The 25,672-nt window shown below is 41.9% G+C and overlaps 3 protein-coding genes across 4 annotated transcripts; all 3 read right to left on the bottom strand.

The window, feature by feature from the left end:
- Positions 1–354: 354 nt before the first annotated feature.
- On the bottom strand, positions 355–2,954 carry LOC110534762 (zinc finger and SCAN domain-containing protein 5B). Its single transcript, XM_036953937.1, has 4 exons — positions 2,534–2,954; positions 2,328–2,431; positions 1,859–1,922; positions 355–1,696 (listed from the first exon to the last, which is right to left on the bottom strand). The coding sequence occupies exons 1-4, from the start codon at positions 2,826–2,828 to the stop codon at positions 606–608; spliced, it is 1,554 nt and encodes a 517-aa protein (XP_036809832.1). The 5' UTR covers positions 2,829–2,954; the 3' UTR covers positions 355–605.
- A 1,484-nt stretch (positions 2,955–4,438) lies between these two features.
- LOC110534760 (Krueppel-like factor 12) lies at positions 4,439–16,720 on the bottom strand. 2 transcript variants are annotated; one of them, XM_036953935.1, is made up of 6 exons: positions 16,237–16,720; positions 16,041–16,144; positions 15,874–15,937; positions 13,675–15,691; positions 10,675–10,763; positions 8,345–8,448 (listed from the first exon to the last, which is right to left on the bottom strand). In XM_036953935.1, exons 1-4 carry the CDS (start codon positions 16,544–16,546, stop codon positions 14,601–14,603), a joined length of 1,569 nt encoding a protein of 522 aa, XP_036809830.1. In that variant the 5' UTR covers positions 16,547–16,720; the 3' UTR covers positions 8,345–8,448; positions 10,675–10,763; positions 13,675–14,600. The 2 variants fall into 2 exon arrangements, with proteins under 2 accessions (XP_036809829.1, XP_036809830.1); XM_036953934.1 differs by lacking the exons at positions 10,675–10,763; positions 13,675–15,691; positions 15,874–15,937; positions 16,041–16,144; positions 16,237–16,720 and adding exons at positions 4,439–7,998; positions 8,177–8,240; positions 8,536–9,458.
- A 3,299-nt stretch (positions 16,721–20,019) lies between these two features.
- LOC110534757 (B-cell CLL/lymphoma 6 member B protein) lies at positions 20,020–23,886 on the bottom strand. Its single transcript, XM_036953936.1, has 6 exons — positions 23,300–23,886; positions 23,108–23,211; positions 22,942–23,005; positions 20,960–22,769; positions 20,609–20,653; positions 20,020–20,308 (listed from the first exon to the last, which is right to left on the bottom strand). Exons 1-4 carry the CDS (start codon positions 23,604–23,606, stop codon positions 21,676–21,678), a joined length of 1,569 nt encoding a protein of 522 aa, XP_036809831.1. The 5' UTR covers positions 23,607–23,886; the 3' UTR covers positions 20,020–20,308; positions 20,609–20,653; positions 20,960–21,675.
- Positions 23,887–25,672: the final 1,786 nt, after the last annotated feature.

Below are 25,672 nucleotides of genomic sequence, written 5' to 3'. Positions count from 1 at the left end.
GGGAACCCTGCGCCTCCCTCCTCCTCCCCGGCTCTGTTCTTCCAAGTAAAAACGAGCAACGAGCTCTCGACCACCAACAGACCTCGCTCGCCTAGGCACCTGTCCAGTGCTTCCTGAACTCGTAACTGCTGTTTGATATGAATACTATTGGTAACAAATTCATAAGGATGTAGCCTAGCAGTAGGTAGCCTAGCAGTTAAGAGCTTTGAGTCAGTAACCGAAAAGTCACAGGTTGGAATTGCGAAGCCAACCAAGCTGAAAAATCTGTTGATGTGGCTTGAGCAATGTACTTAACTCTTATTGCACTTGTAAGTTGCTATGGATAAGAGTGTCTGCTAACTGACTAAAATGTGATGTTTAAAATCTTCACCTTTAATAATATACATTATCAGTTCACTCTGGACCAAGTATCAAGCCAGCTGAACTGAAAACACAACCACTACACACAGAGGGAAGCGTTCAATGTGGTATCTATGCAAACTGTTAAAAACACATGGACCCAGTGTTCATATGAAAACCCCAGTAGTGTGGAGCCATTCCCCTTACAACTAGGGTGGAAGACCAGTTTTTCTCTGGTCTGGTCACGTGGTGTAGAAAAACTCCCCTCAGGGCAGCCCAACGTCCTGTGGCCTGCCACCAGTGTGGACAAGGAGATGCTTCTTCATGTGGCCAGACTGGGTGAAGCACTTCCCACAGTAGACACATTGAAACGGTTTCTCTCCGGTGTGCACCCTCTCATGCATCTTCAGCTGGTGGCTGTGGGAGAAGCGCTTGGTGCAGTGGCTGCAGCCGTACGGTTTCTCACCTGTATGGACCCGCATGTGACTCCGCAGGTTCGCCGGCTGGTGGAAGAGCTTTCCGCAGAGGCTGCACCGGAGCTGCCTCTGGGTGGAGTGAGACGTCAGCTGTTGTGGCTGCTTTTCTATGACTTTCAATGAAGAAGTGGAGCCTCTGAAATTCAGGAAGGGTGCTGGCTTCCTTCTTTGGGGAACCTGGTGGAGAGTAACCCTTGGGGATGAAAAGCTGTTTTTGGTGGACAGTCCATTGAAATCCGGCATCTTGGACCTTGATCCTACAGTTGTCCCTTGCTCTGCATGTTGAGTGTCAGGGGGACACTTTGTCTGTCCAGACTCCATTCCCCCTCTTCCTCTGTTGTCCACAAGCTGTCTGCTTTCTGAACAGATGTCTCCAGATGTCAACTCTTGGCCAGTTATGCTCCATTCTGAACTCATATCTGCCTCCACTTTAATGGGAACTGAGTCCACCAGCACCACATCAGGCAGCCAGTCCAGAGAGCCCAAAGCAGACATGTAGACCCCAGAGTTACCAGGCACCCCTCTCCTCTCTGGATGTTCAGACAGCCTTTTGGAGTCTGGCCCTAAATTGTGAGGAGCATTCACAGTTGGGTTGTCAGTCTCTTGGTTCTCTGTCCATTGGGACAGGCTGTATTCTATGGGTTGATGGTCAGTTTCCCAGGTCACACTCTCAGCAACCTGATGGTCCTGTCTTGCTCTGTTGTATTGTGACGCTGGATGCTGGAACGTCTGGTTTTCAGGTTCTATATTGAGTGAGGTGTCTGGAGCTCTGTGTCTGTTGCCCTGCTGGTCCAGAAGGTCTGTGGGTTCAGTAGAGGATGAAGAACCTGGTTCTGCCACAATGATCTTCTCACTGCTCTCACTGACTGGTTGGACAATCTCTGAAATGTGTCAACGTAAAGCACAGCATCAGCTTCCTGTAGTGGAGACTGATTCTTCTTTGCCTTATTTAATAGTTATGGCTTATGACTAAGACGTTTATCAAATACTGCAATAAAGGCTTTACTCAACAAAGTGTAAATTGGATAGATTTAATAAAATACCTTCTGTTCTGCTGGTGTGAAAGTTCTCCATTTTGATAAGAGGTGCCTCTTGCATTTCTGCCGTCTGTGTTTTGTATTCATCAGGAACATTTTATTAGAAAAATATCCCAACATTTTAAATATGAGAAGAAAACGATTAGGGACATTCCGCCACCCAACATATTTTCAGATGGGCCATTAAACAGGTGTCATGTCTCTCTTTGGTCACTAAAGATCCCATGGCACTTATCGTAGAGTAGGGGTCCTGGCTAAATTCCCAATCTGGCCCTCATACCATCATGGCCACCTAATCATCCCCAGTTTACAAGTGGTTCATTCATTCTCCCTCCTCTCCCTTGTAACTATTCCGCAGGTCCTTGCTGTGAATGAAAATGTGTTCAGTCAATTTACCTGGTAAAATAAAAATCCCATCACCACTTGAATTATGCAAACATAAATGATCAATTTTACTGTGTCTATGTCAACTGACCTGCATGCCCCCATCCTGGTCTATCCCTGTGAGTCCTGGGTCTCTCCAGTTGGTGACATCCTGCATAAAGTTGCCTCCATCGCTGTCGTCAAGACGATTTTCCACTGCACCAGAAAAGAGAACCCTTCATAACCATTATGTTATACATTACCAATTATTTTAACGTGTTTAAATAAGGTTAAAAAACAAACAATATCCATCTCTACCTGTTGACTTTCCTACGAAGCTCCCTCTTCCCCGAACAATATGACCGCTGTCAACGCGCCTGTGAACTGTGCGTCGCAGGGGTCCAAATCTTTCTGCGCTTCGTCGAGAATTCTGGAATTTTGTCAAAACCAGCTTCCTCCGCAGGTTATCGATTTCTTTCTGACTATGGGAAATTTCCAAACGTAAAGCAGCATGGCCATCATCTACAAGTTTGCAGATTTCGGCAACGGCTGCATTCGCCAAAACCTCAATGATGGAGGCTAGCTGAGCATGAAAGGCGACGGTATCGTACATGTCCTTTATGTTAAACACTTATGTTAAAGTAATTTGCATTTGGGTATTCAGTCAACGTCATGAGACGACACAGCTCACACCATATAGCATATACTTCACACACATCTCGTTTGTTACGCTACTTCCTGGATCTTTTTTTAGAATAAGGGTTGGCTTTTCAAAATAAAATGATGGTTACACACACGATATATGTTGGTTCGAACTTCCAACATTGCCACCTTCTGCTGTATCACATTGTATCCGCCACTGAAAGGAATCAAATGTTGTTTTATCAGCCTTCATTGACTTTCAATTAAGTGAATCAAAAAAATACTGACCTCCAAAAATAATGATTAAGTACACAAATACAGAATGCGCATACAACCTGAATTTAAAAGGAATAAATATATTCCTTCAGTTAAAAATAAGTCAATCAAGAGAGAAAGCTAAGGGTTAGTAGTCTCAAAACTAACTGAAGCACCGCACTGAGAATGCATTCTAATTCTGAACAATATAACAGTAGAAATATTTAAATATCAGAATATAGAATGAATAAATAGCCAATAGGATTTCAGAGAGTCCTGAGTAATGGATAAACAACTACACTGAACAAAAATATAAATGCTGAATGTAAAGTGTTGGTCCCATGTTTCATGAGCTGAAATAAAAGATCCCAGAAATGTTCCATAAGCACAATTTTTCTTTTTTTTAAAGGTATGTTAACCACAAATGCATATCTGTATTCCCAGCTGTGAAATCCATAGATTAGGTCCTAAAGCATTTATTTCAGTTGACTGTGAATAAATGCAGTTATATGAACTGTAACTCAGTAAAATATTATAAATTGTTGCATTCATATATTTTTTTTCAGTGTAAATAACATTTAGGAGATTTGATTTTACAATAAATGACACTAAATACAAAAACACTTAACTAGATGGTAACTTCACATGAAGTAATGTTGTGGGGCTTGCTTTAGCTTTTAAAGTATTTTTGTGGTAGTGGAAGCTCAAGTTTCACTTTACTATTTAAAGCAAATAGTACAATCAATTCAAATGTAGTAAAACACAGTGGTCTGATTACTTTGATAGACTACTATATAAACCTGATTTCTTTGGATTGTGGGGCAGTTAGATCACAAAAATGTCTAAACTACAGTAGTTGAGTGAAAACTGGAAGAAGAAAGCTTTGTCTATCTTCTGTCAGACAATGGTAACAAAAGGCTGGATCATGTGGACAACACTCGAAGGAAAGCAAAGCAACTCAATCATCCATGCTCGGGTTTCAGATAAATAAATGCATGATTTACTTTTGTAAAACATTCAGTGTAAATCAAGTTAGATTTTTGTTGAATGATGATATAATGATCAAACAGTACAACGAATTGTAGGAAACTCACAAGTCTGCTGTTCAAAGTCAGAAACTCAAATATTATGTTGGACTTGTCTTGTTGGCAATATGCCGTGCATCTTTAGCCAGATGCCCTGCCGTTTTCCCTGCTGCATATCCAGTCATTCATTCAAGCTTTGCTAACATGCTTGTTTCTGGTTGTGATCTGTTGTATAATGCAGTCTTGTTGAAGCGAGAGAAAATATATCATGGTTCTGCAACTTTTTTCCTTTCTGAATATGAAGACTTGCCGTTGTGGTGGAAGGGAGAAACTCAAAAGGAATTAGAAACAATTAGGCTATTATTTGGGGAGGAAATGACACATCTAGTGTTGACAGATCTTTAAAAGTATTTTAGTGGTAGTTGAACTATGTATAATAGGTTTGTATGTAGACCTACTGAAAGCTAGCTGTAGTTGTATCTAATAAATAAACTATTTAGGCTAACAGTGATCACCATTTCAGCTTGAATAGCAGTGACGTAGAGGACGACATCATACACTAAGTTTCTGTCTAACCTATTGGGAAAGTGTTTAGAAGTTTGAATGAAAAGAAAAGCAGAAATACATTACATTTTAGGCCGAGCCCTACCCATGCCGGTGACGTTCAGGCCCTACCAGCGCCCGATTGCTCAACACAGTAACTTTTTGTTAGTATCAATAGCTGATCTCGGTCTGTCCCTTGCTTCCTGCGCTGCACCATGCGCTCCTCTGCCTGAGTATCTATAGAATTGTCTCCATAGGCGGCTCAATGATGAGACATGAGAGCTGACGTTAGTTAGTTACTTTTGGTCACTAAACTCCGACAAAGAGCTGTAGCTTTTGATTGATGTGCTAATTTATATATTTGTAGTTGATACCAGTTCAATATTTTGAATTTAGAATAGCCTGAACATGTGAAAGCTGGTTTGGTGTCCCTAGGTTGAACGGTGCAGTTATTTTATGCAAATCTGTAGTTGATAAAGATCTTAATGAGTGAAGTTAGGATAGCCTTCATGTTTTAAAGTTGGTCATGTAGCAAGACCATTTTGAATAGCTACCTCTGTATTCCTATGGTCTCATTCAAACCCCATGTTCATTTCTACCAATTGTATGTGTATATATAGTATCAAATCTTTTGACAAGCAATCTAAGTAGGGCCCGTCTGAACATATCAATGTTGGTTTGGAGTTGATCATTTAAATGGTTAAAGAGGAGATACTGTAAATGTAGATTATTTAAAAAATGTTACCATTCTAGTACATGGCACTTTCTTGCCATTGGAATGCATTGGTATCCATAGCAACGGCTTCGTTTGGGCCTCTCAACGACGAGACATGAGAGCTGTTAGCTAACTTCATTTAGCTGCTTTTCGTCACTCTAAACTCAGACAAACCGCTATAACTTTTGATTGGTAGTAGATAATCATGTCATGATTCCAGATTTGAATATCAGAGAAGTAGACCTCAATGTCATACCCTCTAGGTTTTTATTTAAAGTGCTGGAAATGTGGTCAAAGTTGCAGATTTGTGTCAAAAGTTGCATTATTCACCATGAATGGATGTTGGAAGTCTGGGAGTTGATGTTACAAAAGGACCTTTACAATGTTGAATAAAAACTATAGAAGTAAATAAGGGACAAAAAGCTTAGCAGTTTAAAAAGTACAAAAGCTATAAAAAGTTGTACGCAAGCACATTGGTCCTGACCGCTCTGCACGTTTAAAGTTTGAATGGCGTTTCTAGCTTAATAATAATAATATAAAGTATGACACATTTAAAGTGGGGTCTCGCGCTTCGCAAACCGCACTAATAATTACATTGGTAATAGGGGTGTATGCAGTGCAGCAATCATACAGCAAGAATATAATGGTTTATGTCGTCATTCACAGGAAGCTGTAACCACAATGTACTGGATTCTACTTTCAGATACTACTGGGGCTCAGGATTTTCCTGGCTATCAAGACTCTTTGCTCTGGCCAAATCCTACACCACTCCCTCGGATGTCAGGTTCTTGAGAGCAATGAGTCCAGATCGGAGTACCTCACCGACGTTTCACTGAATGCTAGCACATTTTGGGCCATCTGATTGGTCCAGAAACCGATTGGGTTGGGCCAGAGTCAGAAAACGCGTGATTAAAGCTATGGTTCTAAAATTCGTCATTGGCATGGACACTTTTAATTGGTTAGAGACGATGCAATTACTGATGACTTTATTTTGTACAACACCCATAGTGCCCCTTATCACCACAAACAACTTCAATGATAGCAGTCTCAGACTAAAGTATGTCGTGAACGACAGAGCAGCTGAATGATTTAGTGAGAGTCATCAGGCTAGCTCGGGATCGAGTCTTCTTCATAACTTATACATTATCTATCCACTCTGGACCAAGCATCAAGCCAGTACACTGAAAACATTACCACTACACACCGGAACTGTTTAATGTAGAAACCAATCAAACTGTTAAAAACACATCGACTCCGTTCTCATATGAAAACCCACGAGTGTGGAGCCCTTACAACTAGGACCAGGAGTTTTCCCCCAGTCTGGTCACATTCTGAGGAAAAACTACTGGCCCTGCATTTCATAACGCCTGGTAGAGTAGTGTTAAATTGCCCCTAGACACTGATGTTGGGTCAGTTTAGCATTTCTTTCTACTAATGGTAAAGGTTAAGATTGTGGGAGAGGAAGCTGATCCTAGATCTCTACCAAGGGGACACTTCACCCTGGAACACTCAGGGCAGCCCAATATCCTGTGGCCTGCCACCAGTGTGGACGAGGAGATGCTTCTTCATGTTGCCGGACTGGGTGAAGGACTTCCCGCAGTAGACACATTGAAACGGTTTCTCTCCGGTGTGCACCCTCTCATGCATCTTCAGCTGGTGGCTGTGGGAGAAGCGCTTGGTGCAGTGGCTGCAGCCGTACGGTTTCTCACCCGTATGGACCCGCATATGACTCCGCAGGTGCGCCGGCTGGTGGAAGGGCTTTCCACAGAGGCTGCACCGGAGCTGCCTCTTGGGCGAGTGAGACGTCAGCTGTTGTGGCTGCTTTTCTATGCCTTTCGATGAAGAAGTGGAGCCTCTGTTAAAATTTGGGAAGTGGGCTGGCTTCCCTCTTTGGGGAACCTGGTGGAGAGTAACCCTTGGGGATGAAAATCTGTTTCGGGTGGACAGTCCATTGAAATCTGACATCTTGGACCTTGATCCTACAGTTGTCCCTTGCTCTGCATGTTGAATGTCAGGGGGACACGTTGTCTGTCCAGACTCCATTCCCCCTCTTCCTCTGTTGTCCACAAGCTGTCTGCTTTCTGAACAGACCTCTCCAGATGTCACCTCTTGGCCAGTTATGCTCCATTCTGAACTCATATCTGCCTCCACTTTAATGGGAACTGAGTCCACCATCACCACATCAGGCAGCCAGTCCAGAGAGCCTGAAGCAGACATGCTGACCCCTGAGTTACCTGGCGCCCCTCTCCTCTCTGGATGTCCAGACAGCCTCTTGGAGTCTGGCCCTGCATTGTGAGGAGCATTCACAGTTGGGTTGTCAGTCTCTTGGTTCTCTGTCCATTGGGACAGGCTGTATTCTATGGGTTGATGGTCAGTTTCCCAGGTCACACCCTCAGCAACCTGATGGTCCTGTCTTGCTCTGTTGTATTGTGACGCTGGATGCTGGAACGTCTGGTTTTCAGGTTCTATATTGAGTGAGGTGTCTGGAGCTCTGTGTCTGTTGCCCTGCTGGTCCAGAAGGTCTGTGGGTTCAGTAGATGATGAAGAACCTGGTTCTGCTACAATGATCTTCACACTGCTCTCACTGACTGGTTGGACAATCTCTGAAATGGGGAAAAGTAAAGCACAGCATCAGCTTCCTGTAGTGGAGACTGATTCTTCTTTGCCTTATTAGCTATGGGTTATGACTAAGAAGTTAATCAAATACTGCAATAAACATTGAAGGATTGGTCAAGCAACAAAGTGTAAAGTGCATAGATTAAATAAGTTTAACAAAAATACCTTCTGTTCTGCTGGTGCCATGGTTCTCCATTTTGATAAGAGGTGCCTCCTGCATATCTGCCATCTGTGTTTTGTAGTCATCAGGAACATTTTATTATAAAAATATTCCCAACGCCATTAGAAATATGGGAAAATAAAATACATTTGACCATGTCTATGACAACTGACCTGCATACCCCAATCCCGGTCTGTTGCTGTGCGTCCGGAGTCTCTCCAGTTGGCTACATTCTGCGTAAAGTTGCTCCCTTCACTGTCGGCAAAACAATTCTGCACTGCACCAGAAAAGAACAACGCTCAAACGTCATATATTTCACATGACCCATTAATGTTAACGTTTTTGAAATAAGTTTAAAACCTACAATATCCAAGTCTGTCTGTTGGCTTTTCTACGAAGCTCTCTCTTGCCCTTGCCCGGGTAAAAGTATCGGTGTCCACGCGTTTGTGAACGGTGCGTCGCAGGACTCCCAATTTATCTGCGTTCCGTCGAGAATTCTGGAATTTTGTCAAAAGCAGCTTCCTCCGCAGGTTGTCGATTTCTTTCTGGCTATGGGAAATTTCCAACCGTAAGGCAGCATGGCCGTCATCTACAAGTTTGCAGATTTCGGCAACGGCTGCATTTGCCAAAACCTCAATGATGGAGGCTAGCTGAGCATGAAAGGCTACAGTATCGGACATCTCATTGGCTCTATGTTAAACGCTTATGTTATAATAATTTGCATTGTTCAGTCAACGTCTTAAGACTTAACTGTTTACAACAAACTGTACGCTTCTTCACACAACTCTTCTTGTTCCGGAAACAAGATGTCACCTACTTCCTGGATCGTATTTCAAATTAAAGGTTGATTACACACGACTTATGTTAGTTCCAACATTGCTACCGGTTGCTGTATCATATTGTAGCTGCTACTGAATGGAATATTATTCGATTTTTTAAAATCAGCCTTCTTTGACTTTCATTGAAGTAGTGAATTTAATCAAACACACACTTTGTCCTCCAAAAATGATTATTTTACTATTTAGTTCTACACAAAAAACAGAATAGGCATACAACCTAAAACGAATAAGTTCCCGGCGGTTAAAACTTAGTAAATCAAAGAATAGGCTACGGGTTAACTGACGCACACAATGAGAATGCACTCTAATTCTAAACAATGTAACAGTAGAAAAATATATTTTAAATGTAATACACAATACAGTACCAGTCAATAGTTTGGACCCATCTACTCATTCCAGGGGTTTTCTTTATTTTTGTTTTACTATTTTCTACGTTGTAGAATAATAGTGAAGACATCAAAACTATGAAATAACACATATGGAATCATGTAGTAACCAAAAAAGTGTTAAACAAAAAAATATATATTTTAGATTTTACATTCTTAAAGCCACCCTTTGCTTTGGCAGCTTTGCACACTCTTCGGCATTCTCTTAACCAGCTTCTTGAGGAATGCTTTTCCAACCGTCTTGAAGGAGTTCCCACATATGCTGGGTACTTGTTGGCTGCTTTTCCTTCACTCTGAGGTCCAACTCATCCCAAACCATCTCAATTGGGTTGTGGAGGCCAGGTCATCTGATGCAGCACTCTATCACTATCCTTCATCAAATAGCCTTCAGACAGCCTGGAGGTGTGTTGGGTATCGCTGCAGAATGCTGTGGTAGCCATGCTGGTTAAGTGTGCCTTGAATTCTAAATAAATCACAGTGTCACCAGCAAAGCACCCCCACACCATCACACTTCCTTCTCCATGCTTCACAGTGGGAACCACACATGCGGCGATCATCCGTTTACCTACTCTGCATCTCACAAAAAAATCTCACATTTGGACTCATCAGAGCAAAGCAGACTTCCCCCCCAATCTAATGTCCATTGCTCGTGTTTCTTGGCCCAAGCAAGTCTCTTCTTCTCATTGGTGTCTTTTAGTAGTGTCTTCTTTTCAGCAATTCGACCATGAAGGCCTGATTCTGTCTCCTCTGAACAGTTGATGTTGAGATGTTTCGAACTCTGAAGCATTTATTCTGGGCTGCAATCTGAGGTGCAGTTAACTCGAATGAACTTATCCTCTGCAGCAGAGGTAACTCTGGGTCTTCCTTTCCTGTGGCGGTCCTCATGAGAGCCAGTTTCATCATAGCGCTTGATGGTTTTTGCGACTGCACTTGAAGAAACTTTCAAAGTTTTTTTTTTAACCTTTATTTAACTAGGCAAGTCAGTTAAAAACAAAGTCTTATTTACAATGACAGCCTACCCCGGCCAAACCCTTACCCAGAATACGCTGGGCCAATTGTGAGCAGCCCTATGGGACTCCCAATCACAGCCGGTTGTGACACAGCCTGGAATCCAACCAGAGTCTGTAGTGACACCTCTAGCACTGAGACACAGTGCCTAAGACCGCTGCGTCACTCTGGAGCCCACTTGGGAATGAGTAGGTGTGTCCAAACTTTTGACTGGTACTGTATATAAATAGCCAAAGGGATTTCTGATAGTCTTGAGTCATAGCTAAACACCTAATTAACATGTTGTCCTTCACAGTGACCTGTAACCACAATGTCCTGGCTTCTCCTTTCAGTAACTACTTGGGTTCAGGATCAGATCTCTGGAAAAGAAACACAGAACAGGACAAAAGATTGTCAGACAAACCAGAATGGAATACATGGAATATGAATGCACAAGTAAAGAATCTTAAGTCTATGGGACACAGACCCCTTTTGAGGTGTTTGCACACAGTGTTGACATACAATGATGTTTGCAAGACTGTAACAACCAATCACAGAATGAGATTCAAGACGTTCCTTTATCTGGAAAGATTTTGGGGGGAATCATGGTTCATGAAACTGTCCTCAGAGCACTCCATTATATTGAATGAATGAATAAAAAAAAGTGCATGTTTCCCATAGGCTTTTTCAGATTTAAGGAATTATCAATACTAACCTTCCCTGTGGAGTACTTCCTGAAAACCTAATTTGTCAGCATTGTATTGAAGGTTCGGCAGACCAGAGACAGGTTCCAGTTGCCTCACTTCCCCTCCACACACCACAGGATTGTTTATTGAGATATATAAATAACTCAGCAATAAAAGAAACATCCCTTTTTCAGGACCCTGTCTTTCAAAGATAATTCGTAAAAATCCAAATAACTTCATAGATCTTCATTGTAAAGGGTTTAAACATAATTTCCCATGCTTGTTCAATGAACCATAAACAATTAATGAACTGTGGAATAATAACTGTGGAACGGTCGTTAAGACACTACCAGCTTACAGACGGTAGGCAATTAAGGTCACAGTTATTTAAACTTAGGACACTAGAGGCCTTTCTACTTACTCTGAAAAACACCAAAATAAAGATATCCAGGGTCCCTCCTCAACTGCGTGAACGTGCCTTAAGCATTGCAGCAAGGAGGCATGAGGACTGCAGATGTGGCCAGGGTAATAAATTGCAATGTCCGTACTGTGAGACGCCTAAGACAGCGCTACAGGGCGGACAGCTGATCGTCCTCGCAGTGGTAGATCACGTGTAACAATACCTGCACAGGATCGGTACATCCGAACATCACACCTGCGGGACAGGTACAGGATGGCAACAACAACTGCCCGAGTTACACCAGGAACGCACAATCCCTCCATCAGTGCTCAGACTGTTCGCAATAGGTTGAGAGAGGCTGGACTGAGGGCTTGTAGGCCTGTTGTAAGGCAGGTCCTCACCAGACATCACCGGCAACAACGTTGCCTATGGGCACAAACCCATCGTCGCTGGACCAGACAGGACTGGCAAAAAGTGCTCTTCACTGACGAGTCAAGGTTTTGTCTGACATGGGGTGATGGTCGAAATTCGCATTTATCGTTGAAGGAATGAGCGTTACACCGAGGCCTGTACTCTGGAGCAGGATCGATTTGGAGGTGGAGGGTCTGGGGCGGTGTGTCACATCATCGGACTGAGCTTGTTGTCATTGCAGGCAATCTCAACTCTGTGCATTACAGGGAAGACCTCCTCCCTCATGTGGTACCCTTCCTGCAGGCTCATCCTAACATGACCCTCCAGCATGACAATTCTACCAGCCATACTGCTCATTCTGTGTGTGATTTCCTGCAAGACACGAATATCAGTGTTCTGCATGGCCAGCGAAGAGCCCAGATCTCAATCCAATTGAGCAGGTCTGGGACCTGTTGGATCGGAGGGTGAGGGCTAGGGCCATTTCCCTTGGAGGTGCCTTGGTGGAAGAGTGGGGTAACATCTCATAGCAAGAACTGGCAAATCTGGTGCAGTCCATGAGGAGGAGATGCACTGCAGTACTTAATGCAGCTGGTGGCCACACCTGATACTGACTGTTACTTTTTTTCAAGGACACATTCAATTTCTATTAGTCACATGTCTGTGGAACTTGTTCAGTTTATGTCTCAGTTGTTGAATCTTATGTTCATACAAATATTTAAACATGTTAAGATTGCTGAAAAAGCAGTTGACAGTGAGAGGACGTTTCTTTTTTTACTGAGGAGATATTTTTTTTTTTAACAGTGTCTTAAAGCATGATTTAGAAATAACTAACTATAGTTTGAATTTGACATTACCCAGGACTCCTGTAAGACTCCATATTGTTTCATCTGTAGGTGCTACATGCCAATACATGGTGTCATATGAAGCTAAATTGCTCGCTCTGTCATATGTATTTTGATTTCAATAACATTTCGGAATATAGAAAAATATCAACATGAAGTGAAAAGATCCCACTTTTGATTTGGCAAATTTTTCAATATATTATTGGACATAATACACTATGGGCATATCAACGATACAGAGTGGAATCTCTGCTACTTTTAGAGTAATAAACACATTTTTAAGCATTACCAACAGAGTGAATGTGAAAATGGATTCAAAATAGTCACCTCTACTGTTTATTTGCAGGATGTGCAATGACACTTAAAAGGAGGGCTGTGATTGGTTACATTGTTAACTATGCCAAAGTATTTCTGTAAAAGAAGCCATAACTTTAAAGCTAGCAGAACTTTGAATTGAATTGTACATTATGTTTGACAATGTTCTTAAAAAAAATGTTTAAAGCCTAATAAAAACAACATATACTTTTAATATTCATTTATAAATATTCATAAATTAATGGAAGAAATGTGTTATTGCAATCAAAATACTAATCAAAATACAGAGCAAGTGGTAAAGTTGTATGACACTAAATGTTGCTTTGTAGCACCTACAACTGAAGCGTGGAGTCTTACAAAGTAGTACTGGGTCAGGCCAAAATGTCACAAATATTCAAACTTCAATTAATTACGCTTTAGGATACATATGTCAAATATATCCCAACAATCCTTCCTCCAAAGGATCATTCTATGGATTCTAATTATGGGACTAAATATCTCAGCAACTGAGAATAGAAAAGTGTTTTCCTAGGCAGAATATGATGGGAAGGGTAGAGGGGGATCAATATGGCTTTATCGAACTCTACAAATCCAACAATGTTAAACCCTGTATAAATGACAAACATTGACAGCTTACCATTCCAGTTAGCACTCTCTCTCTCCTTGTAACTGCTGGGTCGCCAGGTTCGTTTCCAGGGCAAGGAGTGTTCTGGCATCTGGGATCCCTGCGCCTTCCTCCTCCTCATCCCTGCGTCCAAGTACGAACAGAGACGAGCAACAAACTCTCAACCACCAACAGGCCTTGCTCGCCCAGGCACCTGTCCAGTGCTTCCGGAACTCTGTTCACAATGATATGAAATCTATCTACATCGTTACAGTCTATCAGTCTGATAGGGAATCTGTCTTATTGACAGGTTAATGGAAATGTAGTCTTAATTATTGTACTTTGGTTCCCCACTGCACAAATACAAATTCATAAGGATGTAGCCAAGCGGTTAAGAGTGTTGAGCCAATAACTGAAAGGCCGCAGGTTGGAATCACCTAGCCGACAAGCTGAAAAATCTGTCAAAGTGCCCTTGAGCACAGCACTTGACCCTAAATGCTCTTGTAAGTCGCTATGGATAAGAGCGTCTGCTAACTGACTAAAATACATTTAAAATCTTCACCTGTAATAACTTATACATGATCAATCCACGCTGGACCAAGCATCAAGCCAGTTGACCTGAAAACACGACCACTACACACAGAGGGAAGCGTTCAATGAGGAAACCATTCAAAGTGAAAAACACATGGACCCAGTATTCATATATAAACCACAGTAGTGTTGAGACATTCCATTTACAACTAGGGCCAGGAGTTTTTCCCTGGCCTGGTCACGTGGTGAGGAAAAACTCCAGGCCCTGCCTATCATTACACTGGGAGGAGTAGTGTGAAGTTGCCCTTAGATGCTGATGTTGGGTCAGTTTAAAGAATACAAAAAATCCACTAATGGTCAAGGTTAGGATTGTGGGAGAGGAAGCTGATCCTAGATCTGTATCTAGTCTGAACTATAGCCAGGAACACTTAGGGCAGCACAACGTCCTGTGGCCTGCCGCCAGTGTGGACGAGGAGGTGCTTCTTCATGTGACAGGACTGGGTGAAGCACTTCCCACAGTAGACACATTGAAACGGTTTCTCTCCGGTGTGGACCCTCTCATGCCTCTTCAACTGGTGGCTGTGGGAGAAGCGCTTGGTGCAGTGGCTGCAGCCGTACGGTTTCTCCCCCGTATGGACCCGCATGTGCCTGCTTAGGTACGCCTGGGGGAATGGCTTTCCGCAGAGGCTGCACCGAAGATATCTCTTGCTGGAGTGAGACGTCAGCTGTTGTTGCTGCTTTTCTATGCCTTTCGATGAAGAAGTGGAGCCTCTGTTGAAATTCTGGAAGGGTGCTGGCTTCCCTCTTTGGGGAACCTGGTGGAGAGTAACCCTTGGGGATGAAAAGCTGTTTCGGTTGGACAGTCCATTGATATCTGGAAACTTGGACCTTGGTCCTATAGTTCTCCCTTGCTCTACATGTTGAGTGTCAGGGGGACATGTTGTCTGTCCAAACTCCATTCCCCCTCTTCCTCTGTTGTCCACAAGCTGCCTGCTGTCTGAACAAACCTCTCCAGATGTCACCTCTTGGCCAGTTATGCTCCATTCTGAACTCATATCTGCCTCCACTTTAATGGGAACTGAGTCCACCATCACCACATCAGGCAGCCAGTCCAGAGAGCCTGAAGCAGACATGCAGACCCCAGAGTTACCTGGCGCCCCTCTCCTCTCTGGATGTCCAGACAGCCTCTTGGAGTCTGGCCCTGCATTGTGAGGAGCATTCACAGTTGGGTTGTCAGTCTCTTGGTTCTCTGTCCATTGGGACAGGCTGTATTCTATGGGTTGATGGTCAGTTTCCCAGGTCACACCCTCAGCAACCTGATGGTCCTGTCTTGCTCTGTTGTATTGTGATGCTGGATGCTGGAACGTCTGGTTTTCAGGTTCTATATTGAGTGAGGTGTCTGGAGCTCTGTGTCTGTTGTCCTGCTGGTCCAGAAGGTCTGTGGGTTCAGTAGATGATGAAGAACCTGGTTCTGCTACAATGATCTTCTCACTGCTCTCCCTGACTGGTTGGACAATCTCTGAAATGAGGAAAAGGAAAGCACAGCATCAGCTTCCTGTAGTGGAGACTGATTCTTCTTTGCCTTATTTATTAGTTATGAGTTATGACCAAGAAGTTAATAAAATACTGAAATAAACATTGACAACTTTACTTAACATGTAAATTGCATAGGGTTGGATTAGTTTCAACAACAACAAATACCTTCTATTGTACTGGTGTCAAGGTTCTCCATTTTGACACAAGTTTCCTCTTGCATATCTGCCATCTGTTTTGTATTCATCAGAAACCTTTAATTAATAACATATCCACAACAGCACTTGAAATATGATGCAACAATAATACATTTGACCATGTCTATGACAACTGACCTGCATGCCCCCATTATGGTCTGTCGCTGTGCGTCCTGCGTCTTTCCAGGTAGTGACATCCTGCATGAAGTTGCCCTCTTCAATGTCGTCAAAACGATTCTTCACTGCACCAAACAAGAGAAACCCTCGTAAACGTTATAGATTCTACATTACCAACCATTTTTTTGAAAGTGTTTAAATAAGGTAAAAAACCTACAATATCCAAGTCTGCCTGTCGACTTCACTACAAAGCTCCCTCTTCCCCGGGCAACATGATTTGTGTCCACGTGCCTGTGAACTGTGCGTCGCAGGGCTCCAAATCTCTCTGCGCTCCGTCGAGAAGTCTGACATTTTGTCAAAACCAGCTTCCTCCGCAAGTTCTCAATTTCTTTCTGGCTATGGGAAATTTCCAAACGTAAAGCAGCATGGCCGTCATCTACAAGTTTGCAGATTTCGGCAACGGCTGCATTCGCCAATACCTCGACGATGGAGGCTAGCTGAGCATGAAATGCGACAGTATCGGACATGTCCTTAGCACTATGTTTATGTTAAACACTTATGTTATAGCAATTTGCATTGCAGTGTAAAGTCAACGTCTTCAGACTACACAGTTCACACCATAGAGCATTGAACACAATTGTAGTTGTTTTTGTTCTGCTACTTCCTGGATCGTTCTTCAAAATAAAAAAAGTTTGCTTTTCAAAATAAAGGTTGGTTACACACACACACACACACACACACACACACACACACGATTTACTTTAGTTCAAACTTCCAACATTGCCACCTGCTGCTGTATCATATTGTTGCTGCTATTAAAAGGAATCAAAATGTTAAAAAATTATAATTTGCCTTTCAATTAAGTGATTACAAAAATAACAAGCACAGGTTGTCCTTCAACAATTTTACTAATAAGTTAAAGTAAAAAAATACAGACTCAGCATACAACCTGAATTTAAAAGGAATAAATATATTCCTTCAGTTAAAAATGAGTCAATCAAGAGAGAAAGCTAAGGGTTAGTAGTCTCCAAACTAATTGAAGCACCGCACTGAGAATGCATTCTAATTCTGAACAATGTAACAGTAGAAATAAAAATCTGACTATATATATATATTTTTTTTTTTATAAATTACAAATCTGTATAAAGAAATGACTAACTAGATGGTAACTTTACATGAAGTAAAGTTCTGGGGCTTGCTTTAGCTCCTTAAAGTGGAAGAAGTTGAACCAGTTTTACTTTACTATTTAAAGCAAAGCATTTACTTTAAATGTTGCATTCGGAAAGTATTTAGACCCCTTGACTTTTATCACATTCTGTTACTTTACAGCCTTATTCTACAATGGATTAAATAGTCCCCTGCCCCCCTCAATCTACACACAATACCCCATAATGACAAAGAAAAAACAGGTTTTTAGAAAATGTTGCAAAAAAAATTATGAATAAAACTGAAATATGACATTTACATAAGTATTCAGACCATCACTCAGTACTTTATTGAAGCACCTATGGCAGTGATAATAGCTTCGAGTCTTCTTGGGTATGACGCTACAAGCTTGGCACACCTGTATTTGGAGAGTTTCTCCCATTCTTCTCTCCAGATCCTCTCAAGCTCTGTCAGGTTGGATGGGGAGCGTCACTGCACAGCTATTTTCAAGTCTCTTCAGAGATCGATCGGGTTCAAGTCCGGGCTCTGGCAGGGCCACTCAAGGACATTCAGAGACTGGTCCCATAGCCACTCCTGCGTTGTCTTGGCTGTGTGCTTAGAGTCATTGTCCTGTTGGAAGCTGAACCTTCAACCTCAGTCTGAGGTCCTGAGCGCTCTGGAGACGGTTTTCATCAAGGTCCTCTGTACTTTGCTCCATTCAGCTTTCCCTCGATCCAGACTAGTCTCCCAGTCCCTGCCACTGAAAAACTTCTCCACAGCATGATGCTGCCACCACCATGCTTCACCGTAGGGAGGGTGCCAGGTTTCCTCCAGACGTGACACTTGGCATTCAGGACAAAGAGTTCAATCTTGGTTTCATCAGACCAGATCATCTTGTTTCTCGTGGTCAGAGTCCTTTAGGTGCCTTTTGGTTAACTCCAAGCGGGCTGTCATGTGCATTTTACTGAGAAGTGGCTTATGTCTGTCCACTGTACCCTAAAGACCTGATTGGTGGAGTGCTGCAGAGAAGGTTGTCCTTCTGGAAGGTACTCCCATCTCCACAGAGGAACTCTAGAGCTCTGTTAGAGTGACCATCCGGCTCTTGGTCACCTCCCTGACCAAGGCCCTTCTCCTCCGATTGCTCAGTTTTGCCGGGCGACCAAGAAGAAGAGTTTCGGTGGTTCTAAACTATTTTAATTTAAGTATGATGGGGGTCACTGTGTTCTTGTGGACCTTCACAGTGCTGCAGACATTTTTTGGTACCTTTCCCCAGATCTGTGCCTCGACACAATTCCTCAAACCTCATGGCTTGGTTTTTGCTCTGACATGCACTGTCAACTGTGGGGCCTTTAAATAGACAGGTGTGTGCCTTTCCAAATCATGTCCAATCAATTGAATTTACCACAGGTGGACTACAATCAAGTTGTAGAAACATCTCGAGGATCAATGGAAACAGGGTGCAACTGAGCTCAATTTCTAGTCTCATAGCAAAGGGTCTGATTACTTATGTAAATAAGGTATTTTTTAAAATGTTTTATACATTTGCAAACATTTCTAAAATCCTGTTTTCACTTTGTCATTATAGTGTAGTGTGTAGATTCAAAAAATAATAATTTAATCCATTTTATAATAAGGTTGTAACGTAGCATAATGTGGAAAAGGGGAAGGGGTCTGAATACTTTCTGAATGCTCTGTAGTCAAAGTTATATTAGGTAAAACAATTGGTCTGATTACTTTGACAGACTACTATATCAACATTATTGCTTTGGATTGTAGGGCAGTAAGATCACAATGTCTAAACTACAGAAAGAAGAAAGACATAGGACATAGATCTGTCAGACGATGGTAATAAAAGGCTGGATTATGTAGACAACACTCCTAGGAAAGCAAAGCAACTCAATCCATGCTGGGGGTTTCAGATAGATAGATGCATTTGGTAAAAATGTCAATAAAGTTTGATTTTAGTTTAATGATGATGTAATGATGAAACAGTACAGAGTATTCATAGGTCTGTTGTTCTAAGTGAGATAGAAAATGCTTTCTGAATATGAAGGCTTGCTGTTGTGGTGGAAGGGAGGAACTCATAAGGAATTAGAAACATTTAGGCTATTATTTGGGGAGGGAAATATGATGGTCCATCTAGTGATGCCATCTTTTTAAAAGTATTTTAGTGGTAGTTGAACTATTTGAATGAAAATAAAAGCAGAGGCATGACATTTTAGGCCGATCCCTACCCATGCTGGTGACGCTCAGGCCCTACCCTACCGTAGCCCGATTTCTCAACACATTAGAAACACAGTAACTTCCTCAATTAGTATAATTAGTATAATAGCTAATCTCGGTTTGTCCCTTGCTTCCTGCACTGCCCCATGCTCTCCTCTGCATGTGTGAGTACCCATAGCAACAGCTACATTTGGGCTGCTCAATGACGAGACAAGAGAGCTGTTAGCTAGCTACATTTCGCCACTCTAAACTCCGACAACAGCTGTACGCGTTTATGGATATGCTAATTTATGCACATTTGTAGTTGTAGTTTATAAATGTTTTAAATATTTTTTTAGTCATGATGGCCTCAACATGTGAAAATTGGTTTGGTGTCTTGTCTCTAACTTGGAACAGTTCAATAGTTACTTTTACAGAGAATTTTATGCAAATGTAGTTATAGTCTATCAGTTTTAAATTATTTTAAGGTAGGATAGCCCGAATGTTTTAAAGTTTGGTCTTGTAGCTTAATTGGCCAAGGTGCCAGACCGTTTTGAATATCTACCTCTGTATTCCTTCATTTATGAAACATTTTATTGGTTATAGTTTTAAAAAGTATGTACAGTACCAGTCAAAAGTTTGGACACACCTACTCATTCAAGGGTTTTTCTTTATTTTTACTATTTTTTACATTGTAGAATAATGGTGAAGACATCAAAACTATGAATTAACATAAAATAATTAAAAGTAATTAAAGTAATTAAAAAATAGTTAATATAATATAAAATAAATATTCTTCAAAGCAGCCACTCTTTGCCTTGATGACAGCTTTCTCAGGATGGTACGGAAGGTTCCGCTACCAGAGACAGGTTCCAGCAGCCTCTCTTCCCGTCCACACGCAGCACATCCCAGAAGATCCACACCAGCGACTCCAGAGGAAGCTGCAAAGACAAAGTTAATTCAGTGGTTTCCATATTGTATCTGTATATAGATCAGGTGCTAGTCCGGAACAATCAGTTTGGCCGCTAAGCAGTGGTATGTATGTATGTATGTATGTATGTATGTATGTATGTATGTATGTATGTATGTATGTATGTGAGATAGATAGAGGAAAGTCATTAGCATCATGTATGGATAATCAAAAACAATGAGTGAACGGTTTCAAATCTGATATTATGAAAGTAGGAAGGTGACGTTCTGCCTGTTCTAGGTTAGATAAACCAACAGGTACTGTTACTTACCTCCAGGAGATTAGGTTTCCCCAGACCATGGTACCTCTGGGGATTCTGGGAATAAAGAAGAGGTGAGTGAGTAGCTTGGTTCGAGAGTACTGGTGCACATCCTAACTGGTTTAGCTTACTCGAAACACATCAGGATGGAAAATAATAAATCAAGAGAGAATTCTGATTGAATTGAAGGGATTCTAATTCTATTAATTCTAATTCTGGGACTCAAAAACAAATTGCCACTTTGAATAGGTTTTCCTAGGCTGAATATTATGGAAAGTGTAAAGTGATAAAGATAGTTCTATAAAGCCGCCGATAAATCTAACCTAAATAAACCCTCTATAAAGTCAACCATTGACAGCCTACCATTCCAGGTCAGCACTCTCGCCATGCACCTGCTGGGTCGCCAGATCTGTTTCAAGGGCCAGGAGTGTGCTGGCACCCAGGGAACCTGTGGCTCTTCTCTTCTGCCATGTCGATGTCCAGAAAGTGACAGTCATCATCACACTCTTCCCTGCACCCTCCTCCTCCCTATGTCCAGGTACGAGATGAACCGAGCAATGCGTTCTCGACCACCAACAGGCCTAGCTCATCCAGACACCTGTCCAGAGCTTCCTGAATTGTTAATTGCTGTTCTTTGGTTTACCACTGCACCAATACAAATTCATAAGGATGTTTAAAATCTTCACCTGTAATAACTTATACATTATCAATCCACTCCGGACCAAGCATCAAGACAGCTGACCTGAAAACACTACCACTACACACAGAGGGTAGTGTTCAATGTGGTAACTATCCAAACTGTTAAAAACACAAAGACCCAGTATGCATATTAAAACACAGTAGTGTTGAGCCATTCCCCTTACAACTAGGGCCAGGAGTTTTTCCCAGGTCTGGTCACGTGGTGAGGAAAAACTCCTGGCCTTGCCTATAATTACACCAGGCGGAGTAGTGTGAAGTTGCCCCTCCACACTGATCTTGGGTTAGTTTTAGATGTTTTCCTACTAATGGTTAAGGTTAGGATTGGAGAAGAGGAAGCTGATCCTAGATCTGTACCAAGGGGAAATTTCACCCTGGAACACTCAGGGCAGCACAATGTCCTGTGGCCTGCCACCAGTGTGGACGAGGAGGTGCCTCTTCATGTGACTAGACTGGGTGAAGCACTTCCCACAGTAGACACAGTGAAATGGTTTCTCTCCGGTGTGCACTCTCTCATGCATCTTCAGCTGGTGCCGGTGGGAGAAGCGCTTGGTGCAGTGGCTGCAGCCGTACGGTTTCTCCCCCGTATGGACCCGCATATGACTCCGCAGTTGCGCCGGCTGAGGGAAGGGCTTTCCACAGAGGCTGCACCGGAGTTGCCTCTTGGGCGAGTGAGACGTCAGCTGTTGTTGCTGCTTTTCTTTGCCTTTCGATGAAAAATTGTAGCCTCTGTTGAAATTCAGGAAGGGGGCTGGCTTCCCTCTTTGGGGAACCTGGAGGAGAGTAACACTTGGGGATGAAAAGCTGTTTAGGGAGGACAGTCTGTTGAAATCTGACATCTTGGACCTTGATCCTACAGTTGTCCCTTGCTCTGTGTTTTGAGTGTCATGGGGACACTCTGTCTGTCCAGAGTCCATTCCCCCTCTTCCTCTGTTGTCCACAAGTTGCCTACCGTCTGAACAGACCTCTCCAGATGTCGCCTCTTGGCCAGTTATGCTCCATTCTGAACTCATATCTGCCTCCACTTTAATGGGAACTGAGTCCACCAGCACCACATCAGGTACCCAGTCCAGAGAGCCCAAAGCAGACATGCTGACCCCTGAGTTACCAGGCACCCCTCTCCTCTCTGGATGTCCAGACAGCCTCTTGGAGTCTGGCCCAGAATTGTGAGGAGCATTCACAGTTGGGCTGTCAGTCTCTTGGTTCTCTGTCCAATGGGACAGGCTGTATTCTATGGGTTGATGGTCAGTTTCCCAGGTCACACCCTCAGCAACCTGATGGTCCTGTCTTGCTCTGTTGTATTGTGACGCTGGATGCTGGAACATCTGGTTTTCAGGTTCAATATTGAGTGAGGTGTCTGGAGCTCTGTGTCTGTTGCCCTGCTGGTCCAGAAGGTCTGTGGTTTCAGTAGATGACGAAGCACCTGGTTCTGCCACAATGATCTTCTCACTGCTCTCACTGACCAGTTGGACAATCTCTGAAATGGGTCAACATAAAGCACAGCATCAACTTCCTGTAGTGAAGATGGATTATTTTTTGTCTTATTTATTAGTTATGGCTTATGACTAAGAAGTGTATCAAATACTGCAATAAAGGCTTTACTCAACAATGTGTAAATGTCATAGATTTGATTAGTTGCATAAAATGACCTTCTGTTCTGCTTGAGCCAAGGTTCTCCATTTTGATAAGAGGTGACTCTGGCATATCTGCCATCTGTTTTGTATTCATCAGAAACATTTGATTAGAAAAATATCCCCGACACCATTTGAAATGAGAAAACAAATCATCAATTTGACAGTGTCTATGACAACTGACCTGCATGCTCCCATCCTGGTCTGTCGCTGTGCGTCTTGCGTCTTTCCAGTTCGTGACATCCTTTGTGAAGTTGTCCCCTTCACTGTTGGAAAAACGATTCTCCACTGCACCAGAAAAAAAAATAATCATAAACGTTGTATATTCTACATTACAAATTATTTTGAACGTGTTTCAATAAGGTAAAAAACCTACAATATCCATGTCTGCCTGATGACTTTCCAACGAAGCTCGCTCTTGCTCGGGCAACAAGATCGGTGTCGCGCCTGTGAACTGTGCGTCGCAGGGCTCCGAATTTCTCTGTGCCCCGTTGAGAACTCTGGTATTTTGTCAAAAGCAGCTTCCTCCGCAGGTTATCAATTTCTTTCTGGCTATGGGAAATTTCCATACGTAAGGCAGCATGGCCATCATCTACAAGTTTACAGATTTCGGCAACGGCTGCATTCGCCAAAACCTCAATTATTGAAGCTAGCTGAGCATGAAAGGCGACGCTATCGCACATGTCCTTGGAACTATGTAAATATTTAACAATTATGTTATAGTAATTTGCAGTATTCAGGCAATGTTTTGAGAATTCAAAGTTCACAATGTAGACGGTATACTACACACACAGAATTTCATTCCGGAAACAAAATTAGGGCTACTTCCTGAATTGTTTTTCAAAATAAGGGTTGGTTTTTAAAATAAAAAATTGGTTGCTCACACGACTTGTTAGTTCTACCTTTCAACGTTGCCACCCGCTGCTCTATCATGTTGTTGGTGCTACTAAAATGAACCGAATGTTTTGAAAATCCGCCTTCCTTGTCCTCCAAAAATTATTTCACTATTAAGTTCAAATACAAAAATATAGAATCCGCAAACAACCTGAATTTAAAGAGAATAAATATATTTATTCAGTTAAAAATAAGTAAATAAAAAGAGTAGGCTAAGGGTTAGTAGTCTCAAAAAGAATTGAAGCACCGCACTGAGAAAGCACAAATGTTAATCTGTAAATATAATGGATAAATAGCCAATGGGATTCCTAGCTAACAACATTTCATTTTTTGTTTTTACAAATTAGAACATTGTAAATGGAAAAAAAACATTGGTAACTTTACATTAAGTAAAGTTGTGGGGCTTGCTTTATCTCTAAAAGTAGTGGAAGAAGTATAAAAAGTTAACTATTTATATCGTTATAGTTAATAAATGTTTTAAATCATTTCAAGTTACAATGCCCTGAACATGTCAAAGTTGGTTTGGTCTATCTTGAACGTTTCAAGAGTTTACTGTTGGTGAGTTATTTTATGCTAATTTCTGCAAAGGTATATAGTTATAGTCAATAACAGTTTAAAATAATTTTAAATTAGGATAGCCTGAACATTTTAATGTTGGTCTGGTAGTTTAATTGGCCAAGGACAAGACCGTTTTAAATAGCTATTCCTGTGGTCCTCATTCAAACCGATGTTAATTTATGCAAATTGTAAATGGTTAAAAAAGTATATATAAGAGTAAAAAAATATTTTGACAAGCAATCTAAGTATGGTCAGACCGAACCCGTCAACGTTGGTTTTGAGTTGATAGCTTAAAATGGTGAAAGAGGAGGTCTAAACAAAAAAAACATTTTTTTGTCCATTCTAGTCTATGGCCCATTTTCTGCAATTGAAATGCATTGGTATCCATAGCAACAACTCCGTTTGGGCTGCTGAAGGATGAAACAAACAGCTGTATCTTTTGATTGGTAGTAGATAATTATGCTCTGATTCCAGATTTAAATACCAGAGAAGTAGACCTCAATGTCATACCCTCTAGGTTTTTATCTAAAGTGCTGGAAATGTGGTCAAAGTTGCCGATTTGTGTCAAAAGTTGCATTGTTCACCATGAATGGACGTTGGAAGTCTGGGAGTTGATGTCACAATATGACCTTTACAATGTTGAATAAAAACTAAGAAAGTGAATAAAGGCCTAAAAGCTTAGTAGTTTAAAAAGTACAAAAGGGGCACCCGAGAGGTGCAGTGGTCAAAGGCATTTTGTACAACACCCCTAGTGCCCCTCATCACCACAAACAACTTCAATGATGGCAGTCTCAGACTAAAGTATGCGGTGAACGACAGCAGCTGAAGAATTTAGTGTGAGTCCTCAGGCTAGCTCAGGATCAGATCTCTGTAAAATGAACAAATTGTCAGTCAAGCCAGAATAGAAATAATGGAATACGAATGCACAAGTAAAGAATATAAAACCTATGGGACACAGACACTTATGAGGTGTTTGTGGGGAGTGTTGACATACAATAACGTTTGTAACAATGTAACAACCAATATTTTAATGAGATTTGCGACCAAAAATATTTTTTGGGGGAAAGGTATGGTATAAATAATGAAATTCTCCTCAGAGCACTGCATGACATTGAATCGATGAGTTACTATCCCAAAAAATTGCTTGTGTCCCATAATATTTTATACTAACTTTCACTATTGAGTACTTTCTAATGATTTCATTTCTCTGGATGGTGTAGAAGGTTCCAAAGACCAGAGAGCCTCTCTTCCTGTCCACATGCAGCACATCCTGGAAGATCCACTCCCTAAGCAGTGG

Source organism: Oncorhynchus mykiss, chromosome 19 (assembly GCF_013265735.2).
Source record: "Oncorhynchus mykiss isolate Arlee chromosome 19, USDA_OmykA_1.1, whole genome shotgun sequence".
Classification (NCBI taxonomy): Eukaryota; Metazoa; Chordata; class Actinopteri; order Salmoniformes; family Salmonidae; genus Oncorhynchus; species Oncorhynchus mykiss.
This window is presented reverse-complemented; position numbering and strand designations above follow the sequence as displayed.